A 13,300-nucleotide genomic window follows, 5' to 3' on the forward strand; every position below is an offset into this window, starting at 1 on the left:
TAGAGAGGCATGCCACATGCATTCCTTTAGCTAACATTCCATCACTTTTCATCACTTGGCTTATAGGTGTTATTTAGTATTTATACAATGCTGACATCTTCCTCTGGGATGTACAGTATATATGTTTTGTCACTATCTGTCCCTCAGTGGAGCTCACAGTAGGAATAACGTATATCTTAAATAAACCGTATTTATAAAGTGTCAACATATTGCACGTCTTTAAAAGTAACCTGAAGTGGAGGCTGCATTATTTGTTTCCTTTTAATCAATACCAGTTGCCTGGTATTCCTGCGCATCTTTTTGGTCAGTAGTGTCTGAATTGCACACCTGAAACAAGCATACAGCTAATCTTGTCAAACTTACCATTAGAGTTGGGCCGAACCTCCGATTTTAGGTTCGCGAACCGGGTTCGCGAACTTTCGCGGAAGGTTCGGTTCGCGTTAAAGTTCGCGAACCGCAATAGACTTCAATGGGGATGCGAACTTTGAAAAAAAAAAAATTATGCTGGCCACAAAAGTGATGGAAAAGATGTTTCAAGGGGTCTAACACCTGGAGGGGGGCATGGCGGAGTGGGATAGATGCCAAAAGTCCCCGGGAAAAATCTGGATTTGACGCAAAGCAGCGTTTTAAGGGCAGAAATCACATTGAATGCTAAATGACAGGCCTAAAGTGCTTTAAAACATCTTGCATGTGTATACATCAATCAGGTAGTGTAATTAAGGTACTGCTTCACACTGACACACCAAACTGTTCACTGAACAGAACAGGTATGCAGTGGCGGGTTCACTGAACAGGTATGCAGTGGCAGGATCAATGAACAGGTATGCAGTGGCAGGATCACTGAACAGGTACGCAGTGGCAGGATCACTGAACAGGTACGCAGTGGCAGGATCACTGAACAGGTATGCAGTGGCAGGATCAATGAACAGGTATGCACTGGCAGGATCACTGAACAGGTATGCAGTGGCAGGATCAATGAACAGGTATGCAGTGGCAGGATCAATGAACAGGTATGCAGTGGCAGGATCAATGAACAGGTATGCACTGGCAGGATCACTGAACAGGTATGCAGTGGCAGGATCAATGAACAGGTATGCACTGGCAGGATCACTGAACAGGTATGCAGTGGCAGGATCACTGAACAGGTACGCAGTGGCAGGATCACTGAACAGGTATGCAGTGGCAGGATCAATGAACAGGTATGCACTGGCAGGATCACTGAACAGGTATGCAGTGGCAGGATCAATGAACAGGTATGCAGTGGCAGGATCAATGAACAGGTATGCAGTGGCAGGATCAATGAACAGGTATGCACTGGCAGGATCACTGAACAGGTATGCAGTGGCAGGATCAATGAACAGGTATGCACTGGCAGGATCACTGAACAGGTATGCAGTGGCAGGATCAATGAACAGGTATGCACTGGCAGGATCACTGAACAGGTATGCAGTGGCAGGATCAATGAACAGGTATGCACTGGCAGGATCACTGAACAGGTATGCAGTGGCAGGATCAATGAACAGGTATGCACTGGCAGGATCACTGAACAGGTATGCAGTGGCAGGATCACAGTACAGGTATGCAGTGGCAGGATCACTGAACAGGTATGCAGTGGCAGGATCACAGTACAGGTATGCAGTGGGCTGAGGGCTCACTGAACAGAACAGGTATGCAGCCAGGAAGAAGTTAAGCCTAACTAATCTTTCCCTATGAGAGACTGCAGCAGCTCGCCCTACTCTCACTAATGCAGGCACACGAGTGGCCATAACGGCCGCCGCTGCCTGCCTTATATAAGGGGGGGTGGGGCTCCAGGGGCTAGTGTAGCCTAATTGGCTACACTGGGCCTGCTGACTGTGATGTAGAGGGTCAAAGTTGACCCTCAGGTGCATTATGGGGCGAACCGATTTTTTGCGAACTTTTGCCGCAAAACGTTCGCGTGCGACACCCGCACGCGAACCACCTAAGTTCGCGCGAACCACGTTCGCCGGCGAACCGTTCGGCCCAACTCTACTTACCATAAGTCAAACATCTGATCTTCATGCTTGTTTAGGGTTTATGGCTAAAAGTAATAAAGGCAGTGGATCAGCACGACAGCCAGGCAATTTACATTATTTAAAAGGAAATAAATGTCAGCCTCCATATTCTTCTCATTTCAGGTATGCTTTAAAGAGAATCTGTACTCTAAAATTTTTACAGCAAAAAGCATACCATTCTATTCATTATGTTCTCCTGGGCCCCTCTGTGCTGTTTCTGCCACTCTCTGCTGCAATCCTGGCTTGTAATTAACAGTTTTAGGCAGTGTTTACAAACAAACTAACCAGCTTGTGATAGGCTCACATAAGAAGAGTGTGTGAGTCATACAGAGCCTGCAGGGGGCCTGCAGAGGGTGTGTATCGCTTCTATCCAATCACAAGCAGCGCTGCACATTCCACACATTCCAGACTTTGCCCGACAGAGCCGACAGAAGAAAACAGATTAGATCATATAACAGAGATAACACAGCCACTGTGCAATTAGGAAAGGCTGCAGTAAGCCAGAGCACATTTGAACAGGCAAAGGAACTTATAGGATAGAAGAACTAAGGCTGAAAATTTTGTTACAGAGTCTCTTTAAAGCTTTGGATTGTTTCCTGTATTTATATAGCATGCATACATTACTCAGTGCATTAAATATTACCGTATATAGAGCCACTTCCATCTGTCTGCCATTTAATGCTGTTAGCACATCCTTGGGTACATTTTTTGGCAGGAGGTGTCAAGGCCAGTCAACCTACTAGTGTGTGTGTTTCAATTTTAGGAGAAAACTGATCTCCAAGAGGATGCCCAATGAAACATAAGGGATGCATACAAACTACATGCAGAATGTGTTGTCGCAGGGGATCAGATCCGAAATTTTAATTCTGCAAGACAAGAGTGCTTACCACTTAGCCATCATGCATTAGGCCTATTATAAAAATAGTGCAAAGCATAGCTGTGGTGTTGCTTGGAGATTACCTTGCTTAACCAACTAGCAACTTCAATACAGTTATCCTGTTTGAGATAAGTGCACTGCTATTGACGTCAGTTGGCAGAACTCATTGTGCTGTAAATGTCTTGGAAAGCTCTGATCTCTTTCTACTAGAAGAAAAAATATAACCTGAAAGCAGAAGTCCTCTTTTACTGTCTCACACTGCCCCCTAGTGACAAGTGGCCATAAATACACATTACAGCAGTACTAATTAGAAGCAGTGAAATGTAACAAATAAGACATTTAAAAAAAATGCTTAATTAAATTGGCCTGGAACCCTTGCAAATCTTTAAACAAATTGGCTGCTAATGAAATGGCTATCCATTAATTTTCTCTCCATACAAGGTGCTAAATAGAAAAGATAGACGACTTAATTTGTTTCCCCATCTCCGATGTTGGTATAAAATAGGAAGCAGTGTTAGAATCTGTAAATGTAATTCCTTTAATCCTTTACAGAGAACTCTCTCCTCTCTTCATGATCCTCAGGCTTTCCTGCAGTGCTCAGAATCTAATTACAGTGACTGTGTATTACAGCAGATGTCAGAGCCCATGTCCTTCACATTTTCTGACCCTGTCCTATTGTTTTTCATGTTTTTCAGAGGAAATGCATGCTGAGATCTGCTATGCTGAGTGCCTCCTGCAGAAGGCTGCATTGACATTTGTGCAGGTAATGGACATGTCACTATGTTCTCTGAATGGACAGAATATATTCTTGACAAAGCATAAGCTAAGGGGGGCGGGCATAGCTGAGTATCTGTCTATAAATATTCAGGATTACAGTACAACTGAGTTTGTGGCTCAGCATATTTGAAAAATCCTGATGGTTAGTGTCTTTGTTCGCTGAATTAAAAATTAAATTTTGTTACGCCATTTTTAGATGCATGCTTGATAGTGAGTGCAAAAGAATTTAGAGTCCATGACGTCTTGGCAAATGTATTTTCATGGTTTGTGTAAACTCCCACTGGGGATGTCATACATGTTTGCAGAGGCGTAGCAAAGAGACATGCCTAAGCAGTGATGTATTTCCCTCACCTTTGTCTGCTGACATGAGTTGTACATGAGTAAGGCAGCCCCCCATTTTATTTTGACAAGCACAGCAGATGAATAGCCTACAAGGAAGCTATGTTGTGCAGTTTGACTTTTGATTGCTGTAATGGGTATACCAGTTACAGTAGTGATACTTGCCTTGGAGGAAGGTTGGGGATTACAGATTATTTATCCTATTTTAGTCAGCAAGAAGACACACTGCTGTACTTAGCACAACATCCCTGACGTCCATAACCAACCAGTACAAAATCAGAATTGCAAAAACCATCAGCACTGAACAAAATGATTTCTGGCTCTGAGGAACATTGTGTGCTCACACTAAGCAGCCTTTAAGGTGGCCACACACGATAAAATAAAATTATCCAATTTTATGGCAATTCCTTAAATATGATCAGTTCTCCCGAAAAAAATCGAAGGCTGAAAAATTCGATCGGATTTCCCTTTTTTTTTTTCTCCGATTCTTATCGATCCGGAATGCTGGAAATTTTTCTTCAATTATTCTAAAGATTGTACGGTGTGTGTGTTAGATTGTCAATTTGTTAATATACACAACCTAACAATTTTTCCTCAGTTTCCAATAACTTTTATCATAATTGGGGGGGAATTTAACGTGTGTGTGTGGTACATTGGTCATATTTTTGAAATGTTACAATCAGTCAGAAAAATTGATTGCAGTACTTGAATTAAACAGACATTTAAAGAGAACCCGAGGTGGGATTTCATTATGTTAGTGGGGCACAGAGGCTGTTTGTGCACACTAACACCAGCCTCTGTTGCCCCATGGTGTGGCTCCATGTCCCCCCCTGCGCGCCGCTATACCCCCGCAGTGCTGGCGACACGCAGCGTGTCGCCAGCACAATGTTTACCTAAAAGCTGTCTGTCAGCGCCGCTCCCCCGCCTCCTCAGCATCGGCACTACCGCCGATAAGGAGGGAAGTGGCACGGGCGGGTAGCACCGATGCGGGGGAGTGGCGCTGACTGACAGTGCTTAGCTAAACATTGTGCTGGCGACGCGCTGCGTGTCGCCAGCACTGCGGGGGGTATAGCGGCGCGCAGGGGGGACATGGAGGCACACCATGGGGCAACGGAGGCTGGTCTTAGTGTGCACAACCAGCCTCTGTGCCCCAGTAACATAATTAAATACCACCTCGGGTTCTCTGTAAAAAAAAAATTGTAAGGTGTGTGTGTGGCCACCTTTAGGCTTTACCACACTTATCAACTACTGCCTGTCGCCAGCATTGTTTAATTTGTACTGAAGTAGTGTTCTATCTTCACAGATATAGAGAGCTCAGGTTATGGGAAGCAAGAAATGTGGGCGCCTATGTCAAATGGAATATATGAGCGCCCCATAGGTGCTAATGTAAAATGTATGCTATTGGCCACCAAAGGAAGAAATTTAGGAACCCGATAAATGGTGGGCACCGGGCCTGTCCAACCAAAATATTTGAAATTAATTAAAATATTTTTAAAATTTTGTCCCCAGTGCCCTTATTTAATGGATGCCAGGTTATGTTCTGTAGATCTACAACTTCCCTCAATGCTCTAGAATTGTTTTACAATTTTATTTTTTTTAGTCACTATAAATTTGCCTGGGTACCAGAATGAAAAGGGTAGTGATCAGGTTATTGACCAAAGAAGAACTGCCTTGGAACCTTGGCGCCAACTGCTGTGACAGATGTTGCTATATTTTGGAGTGTGTACCTACAATTAATTTGTATTTATGCAAAACCTAAATGGACTGTGGTGTGGACATGATTCAGTCTGACTCCTTGATATACATAATGTAATATCTGTCTGACCTCTTTATTTCCAGTCTACAAATTATTTTTGGCTATGAGAAGATATGGTCGTGTAGAAGATCATTGTCACGTCTCATAACAATCTAACCTTGCAGTGCTATAGTTCCAGGTTCATATTTGGGCCAGGGTGCTGTGAATGGAGTTTGTATGTTCTCCTGTTTTTGTGTGGGTTACTTATACACACTGTGGTTTCAACCCACGTCCCAAACACATACTGATAAGTTTTATTAGTTACCCTAAAAAATGGCCTTATTCCTCAATCAAGGTTATGTTATGTTATGTGTTTAAAATGAATTTGGTGATATTATTTTTTTTTAATCATGTCAGCACCTGGTTAGTAGGAACTAGGAAGGCTTAGAGAGGATATTGCTTTTTAATTGGTTTTACATGGATTTCTTCTTTTTGAGTAATTTTTTTTTCTGGGGTGTACATTTTGATTTGATATTTTTGTATTTTTTATTTTAAATAAATAGGATATTATTATATGGTGGTGTGGTCCGCACTGATGACAGGAGATTATTAACTGTCTTGTGGAATCTATTGGTACCTTCTTACGATCTTCCTGTAATGTTTAATTATCTATCCCTCTACAATCTTGTGTGTGTGTGTGTGTGTGTGTGTGTGTGTGTGTGTGTGTGTGTGTGTGTGTGTGTGTGTGTGTGTGTGTGTGTGTGTGTGTGTGTCATTCTTAAAACCTGTCTAAATAGAAACTGCTTCTCTGACACCAGTGACTTTCAGAGTTGAAGTTTCCATCTGTTAGTAGCTATATGTAACTTAAACCTGACTGGAAGCTGAAACACGGGCAGCTCTTAACAGTTTTCGGATTGAGGCCCGACATCCCTTTTTGTGCCCCTTCTAACACGTCGTTTGGGCTCCTCCACCCCTCTTTTTCACTGTAGTGGAATGTCCGCTCTATGTTATGTGCGTATGGCGTTCTTGTTTCTTAGCATGTTTAAACCTTTTTTTTTTTTTTGTATTAAGACGAGATTGTTTGAACTTTAAAATACTCCTGATATGTTCATTTAATCCTCCTGTTTCAATACTGGCCGTTGATATGAACTGAAACTTAAAATATATTTCCTGTTTCTCATTTATGGCGATTTAAATCCAGCATATGAAACGTGTTGATCTAGCATATTTCCCTGAGGAGTTTGAGGAATAGTAACCTGATCTCCGTACATACTGAAGTTGGGAATTTAAATTCTATTTTTACAAAGATGTTCATTGTTTTTGCAAATTCCAAAAGCAGGAAGGTGCTAAAGCAGTATTTGCTTGTAAAACTGCACAGGTTATAAAGGCCTTATTCTTTTCTGTATGGATCCTTATATCTGGCAGGAATGTTACATTGAGCCAGATGTGAATTTAGGAAACGTGCTACGTTCTGATTGGTTAATACAGGCCACTGCTCTTTGCTTTTTATAAGAATGCCCTTCAGTCTATATTACAGTGGAGTTATTACCCTTTATAAGTATGCAGCACATGCACACAGCAGCAGGTTGCCTGTGTATTATGAATATTGTATTCATGATTTTTAGAATGCCAAATAAAGGTAATGGATATTGATTATATGTTATCAATGGTTTTTGTTTAAAGGACAACTGTAGTGAGAAGAGTATGGAGGCTGCCATATTTATTTCCTTTTAAACAATACCATTTGCCTGGTAGCCCTGCTGATCTATGTGGTTGCAGTAGTGTCTGAATCACACCAGAAACAAGCATGCAGCTAACTGATCAGATCTGACAATGTCAGCAACGCCTAATCTACTGCATGCTTGTTCAGGGTCTTTGGCTAAAAGTATTAGAGGCAGAGGATCAGCAGGATAGCCAGGTAACTGGTATTGCTGAAAAGGAAATAAATATGACAGCCTTCATATCCCTCTCACTTCAGTTGTCCTTTAATACAAGCTTACAAAAGTATTGGAAGCCAGTTTCTGTTCTTACAGTGAGCAGTGCCTCTGCCTTAAGCCTGGTACACACTTTCAATTATGATTAGCCAATCACTGACCAATTTTACCACCTCTATGTAGTATACGGGTCAACACATATTGAATACTTTGAGCAGATTGTGTAGGTAAACCCTCATACTTCATGGGAGGTGGAAACATTGGTCAGTGATTGGCTTTACCCATTTTAAGTCCTTAGTCTTTCATAACCAGTAAAGCTTGATACACACATTCAATTTTGATTGGACAATTTTACCACTTCCATGTAACCTGAGACCTTACCTTCATAATCCTTTTCATACATTCAAAATATGTTAGCCCTAATACATGGAAGGTGGTAAAATGTGTCAATAATTGGCCAATCAAAATTGGATGTGTACCACAGGCTTAAGATGACATTCACTGTCGACTGATTGTTTCGGTAGATGTAGGGTACGATATACATTTTGTTACGAACATATTTGTTCGTAATGAGTCACAACACGTATATAATTTTTTTTTTTTTCAGGACGAAAACATGATCAACTTCATCAAAGGTGGTCTCAAAATCAGGACAAGTTACCAAATCTACAAGTATGTTGCGTCACTGTCTCTCCCGTCTTACATTTCTGACGATGCTCGTGCATTTGTGTTTTGTACAGAACTAATTTTTATTTTGCTTTTGATTTCTTAAGAGAATGCCATCAAGTTCTGACTTCAATGGCCAATGACAAGAACTCCAGTGACATGCACCATCAGTTTGAAGGAGGCGTGAAACTGGGCATAGGAGCCTTTAATCTGGTAACCTATAACCTGAAGACCTTTTATTTTTCTTTACATGTTTTTGTGTTTTCTTGCTTCACAAAATACTGGGCACTCCACTGTAGATTTATCAGGATGGGTGTTAAGAAAACTGGAGAAAAAGATAAGATTTCCAGTATTGGGTTTCAGCTGTTATCTAAAACAGGGGTTATGGTTGGCTGTTTTTTTTTCCCCCTCGCACACTCTCTCCAGATTTCTTGGCACCTGCAAAAATGAAATTAGCCTCTTTTCAGTGCCTGTATATGTATGGACTGAAATGTCAGGCATATATGCCAGTCTTAACAAATGGACAGCATTAGAGAGCAGTATAACTCTTTTTTTTATTTTTTTTTCTTGATAATGTGCACATATTTTAACAGTAGCAGAACAATATTGTACCATACTAGCCATCAGTAAAAGACAGAAGCTATGAATAAGGAATGATACCATTTATTGGCTAACTTAAAAGGAAAAAAATAAGCTTTCAGCCAATATACTTTATTCAGTTCCTGTATGCATACAGAAGAAGGCTTATTAGCCTGAAAGCTTACTTTTTTTCTAGGTTATTATTATTATGTAGTAGTATTTATAGAGCACCCACATTGTCTTATCACTTAACTGTCCCTCAGGGGCCCACAATCTAATCCCTACTATAGTCATATGTCTATATATCGTTTAGTGCCCATAAATGGTATCATCCTGATTCAAAACTTCTTGCACATAATTGACATTTTATCTAGCATGTATGCATAGTAGTACAGGTATATACCAGCTGCAGTATGCCTAGTATAGCATATACGCATCATTCCAATGACAAAACATGATCTGCTTCATTTGGGTGTAGCTTATCATTAGCTTAACTTTCTTCTGATTCTTACAATTGTGAGAGAGTTTTGGAGGACTCCGGAGGCTATCCTCTTCCCTCCTGCTGTGCCTGAAACTCTTTCCTTCCACATCAGGTAGTCAGACTTTATGCTTGTCCCAGGTTGTTGATTTATTAACCCCCTGCCGGTCCAATTCCTGCGGCAAGGGGGCAACGCAGCACTTTTTTTTTCTTTTTAATCATGTAGCAAGCCCAGGGCTCGCTACATGATAGCCGCTGAGCAGCGGCATCCCCCCACCCACTCCGATCGCCTTCGGCGATCAGAGTAAGCAGGAAATCCCGTTCAGAACGGGATTTCCTGCTGGGCTTCCCCGGTTGCCATGGCGACGGGCGGGATGACGTCACCGACGTCATGGACATCGGGACGTCAGAGGGAATCCCCATCCACCCCTCAGCGCTGCCTGGCACTGATTGGCCAGGCTGCGCAAGGGGTCTGGAGGGGGGGGGCAGCGCGAGGCGGCTGGTAGCGGTGAATCGGCAGCGAGCGGCGGTGATCGTAATATGCACGCAGCTAGCAAAGTGCTAGCTGCGTGCAATAAAAAAAATTATGCAAATCGGCCCAGCGGAGCCTGAGAAATCCTCCTGCGCAGGTTACCCCGAGCTGAGCTCGGGATAACCGGCAAGAAGGTTAATACATAAACATAGTAAAATGACGGTAACTGCTATACCATTGCAAATTTAGTGCAAAAGCTAAAGTAATCTTAACTGATAGTGAAGCTCGGATCACCACCCCATATTTTGCCTCCTAACAAAATTCAGCAATGATAGTTCTCTAATATATATCGGTGCCAAGGAACAATGGAACCGCCGCTGAGAAGAACAATGTCCAAAAGTTCAGAAGTCAGGCATACATCAAAGGTCAGCGCAGGTTTAGAAAGTCATTGTATGTAGGGAATGATAAATTCTTCACCACAATATATCAAATGCTCAGAGATAGGTATCCGCCAAACATCAAAACAAGAAAAGGCTTACCAGCTCCCAACAACCCACATTATAAGGTTGTAAAATGGTTCAGGTCACAGATAACATCCAGGGAACATCAGACGTCGTGAAGATCCAGTGGGCATCCGTAAAGTTTCAAGAATTTATATAGGAAAACAAAAATGGCAATATCTAAGCGTAACCCGTTTATTTAGATAAAATTTCTTTAAAAGGCCATAGATATAAAAATAACTCACATACGGGGCCCATACTCTGGGAACCCCGGAAGATTAGCGTGCATGTAATGGTCAATCGTAAATTAATAGACAATGGTGCCACCTGTTACCTTCCCGACCGGTTTCGGAGTCTTGTGTCATCAGGGGTGATGACGCAAGACTGCGAAACAGGTCGGGAAGGTAACGGGCGGCACCATTGTCTATTGATCAATGATAGATCTCTACCACTAAAAGGTAAACTTTACTTAATGGCTTAAATTCTGTTTCTCTTTTATATTTTTGGTTGAAACTTTCTTTCATCCTTTGCACAGATGCTTTCCCTTCTGCCTTCAAGAATACTCAGGCTTTTGGAATTCATTGGGTTTTCTGGAAACAGGGTAATTGTACATTTATCAATATGTGCAGCATCATTGGATATGTGCTATAATGTAATGTGGTAATTGCTTCTAATTACAGGTTTGCGAAACCTGTTTCTCTCCTGAATAATAGTTCACAAATGAGAATGTTTTATCATGACCAGGTTGGCTAATGAATGTGCTACTTTATTGTGACTAACAAATGGTGTTACTGGCGTAGCTTATCATGTGAATCGGCACTGGGTAGAACCATGTCAACACCTGAATCTGTAGAGGCAGTGCTGTTTAAGGATGATTGAAGAGGTGCAAATATTTCCAAATTCATGCAGGATTATGTAAATGTATGGAGCTTTAAAATAAACCAAGTCCCACTAAGGCTTAAATTAATTGGTCCATTTTTAAGCTGCATATTTTTGCAGACAAATATACATCATCCTGAATGAACTCGGGATCGGGAATATTTGCATTCATTGATCATCCCTAGTCCTATTGCTAAATGTGAGTGTATAGTAGAGATGTGTACAATCCTAAACAGAAGTTCAGGAATGTATAATTGTGCTGATTTTCCTGTACTAGGTTACAAACATCTGTAAATAAAATATAAAGAATGTGGGTCGCATGGATGGTATAATCAGATTTGTGCTGGCTATAACATTTGAGACAAAAGATATGGAGGCTGCGATAATTATTTTCTTTTAGACAGTACCGGTTACCTAGCTATGCTGCTGATCTTATGCTCTTATACTTTTACAGACCCTGAAGAAGCATGCAGATCAGATGATTCTGACTGAAGTCTGACTGGATTAGCTGCATGCTTGTTTCAGGTGTGTGATTCAGACACTACTGTAGCCATAGATATCAGCAGTACTGCCAGGAAGCCGGTATTGATGTTCATAAGGGCATAAATATGGCTGGCCTCCATATCACTCCAAATTCAGGTGTCCTTTAATTCAAAGAATTTTCTGTCCTTTTGATTTTGTAAAATTTCCTTTCAAAACCAGAAGTTTTTTTCTTCTACCAAACTGGTAATTTTAACTTCTGATAAAGCTGCAAAAAAAAAAATATTGCCACGTTGGCTAAGAGAATTTTAAATAGATAGAAAAAGGAAAAGCAGGACATTGTAAAAGTACTATGAAAAGTCTAAGGCAGGGGTCACACTTGTCTTTCAGTTTCTACACTTTGCAGAAAACTGAAAGACAAGTGTGACCCCTGACTTACAGCAGCTAATGTAATTTATAGAGAAAACTGACAAATTGCGCAAGATGTCAGTTTTTTTTCTGCATGCGAAATCTGCATTAACCACTTGCCGACCGCGCACTCATAACGCGCGTCGGCAAAGTGGTAGCTGCAGGACCAGCGACGCAGTATTGCGTCGCCAGCTGCAGGCTAATTAATCAGGAAACAGCCGCTCGCGCGAGCGGCTGCTTCCTGTCAATTCACGGCGGGGGGCTCCGTGAATAGCCTGCGGGCCGCCGATGGCGGCTCGCAGGCTAAATGTAAACACAAGCTGAAATAATCCGCTTTGTTTACATTGTACGGCGCTGCTGCGCAGCAGCGCCGTAAGGCAGATCGGCGATCCCCGGCCAATCAGCGGCCGGGGATTGCCGCCATGTGACAGGGGACGTCCTGTCACTGGCTGCACAGGACGGATAGCGTCCTGTGCAGCCCCGATCAACGGGGATGACAGGTAGGAGAGGGAGGGGGGGAATTTCGCCGCGGAGGGGGGCTTTGAGGTGCCCCCCCCCGCAACATGCCAGCCAAGAGGAGCGATCAGACCCCCCCTGCACACCATCCCCATAGGGGGGGAAAAAAGGGGGGCGATATGATCGCTCTGCGTGCTGCCTGATCTGTGCTGGGGGCTGCAGAGCCCACCCAGCACAGATCACAGAATACTGCGCTGGTCCTTAAGGGGGGGTAAAGGGTGGGTCCTCAAGTGGTTAAAGTGTGACCTTGCTTATTGATTAACATGAGTTCTCAGTTGAAGTCAGTTTTTCTGTGCAGAAAACGCGTACGAAAGTCGGTAAGTGTGACCCCTGCCTCACTGAAAAACAATACATAATGCAAGCTTTAAAGAACCTAAACTGAGAAGGATATGGATTTTTTCCTTTTAAAATAATACCAGCTGCCTATACAGGAAGAAACTCCGCTCTACCTCCAACCTGGGAAGAGGTGCTGGAAACCAAGCAGCAGGAACGGAACCAAAAATAGGATGAAGTCCGCACACTCAGGTATAAAAATCCAGATACAGCAAGACAGCTGATGTGTTTCGTATCAGTATCCTTACTCATAGCCTTACATATCTGACATCTCAGTTGGACATATATACTTCC

At 42.3% G+C, this 13,300-nt stretch overlaps 1 protein-coding gene across 2 annotated transcripts in view; it reads left to right on the forward strand.

The window, feature by feature from the left end:
* The window catches only part of TTC39B (tetratricopeptide repeat domain 39B), a 275,315-nt gene that overhangs the window by 181,632 nt on the left and 80,383 nt on the right, over nucleotides 1-13,300 (forward strand). For both annotated transcript variants that reach the window (XM_068234826.1, XM_068234833.1), the window contains 4 exons: nucleotides 3,606-3,673; nucleotides 8,303-8,367; nucleotides 8,469-8,574; nucleotides 10,926-10,991. In XM_068234826.1, coding sequence (XP_068090927.1) covers nucleotides 3,606-3,673; nucleotides 8,303-8,367; nucleotides 8,469-8,574; nucleotides 10,926-10,991 — 305 coding nt within the window. The remainder of the gene's footprint in view (nucleotides 1-3,605; nucleotides 3,674-8,302; nucleotides 8,368-8,468; nucleotides 8,575-10,925; nucleotides 10,992-13,300) is intronic.

Source organism: Hyperolius riggenbachi, chromosome 1 (genome assembly GCF_040937935.1).
Source record: "Hyperolius riggenbachi isolate aHypRig1 chromosome 1, aHypRig1.pri, whole genome shotgun sequence".
Taxonomy (NCBI): Eukaryota; Metazoa; Chordata; class Amphibia; order Anura; family Hyperoliidae; genus Hyperolius; species Hyperolius riggenbachi.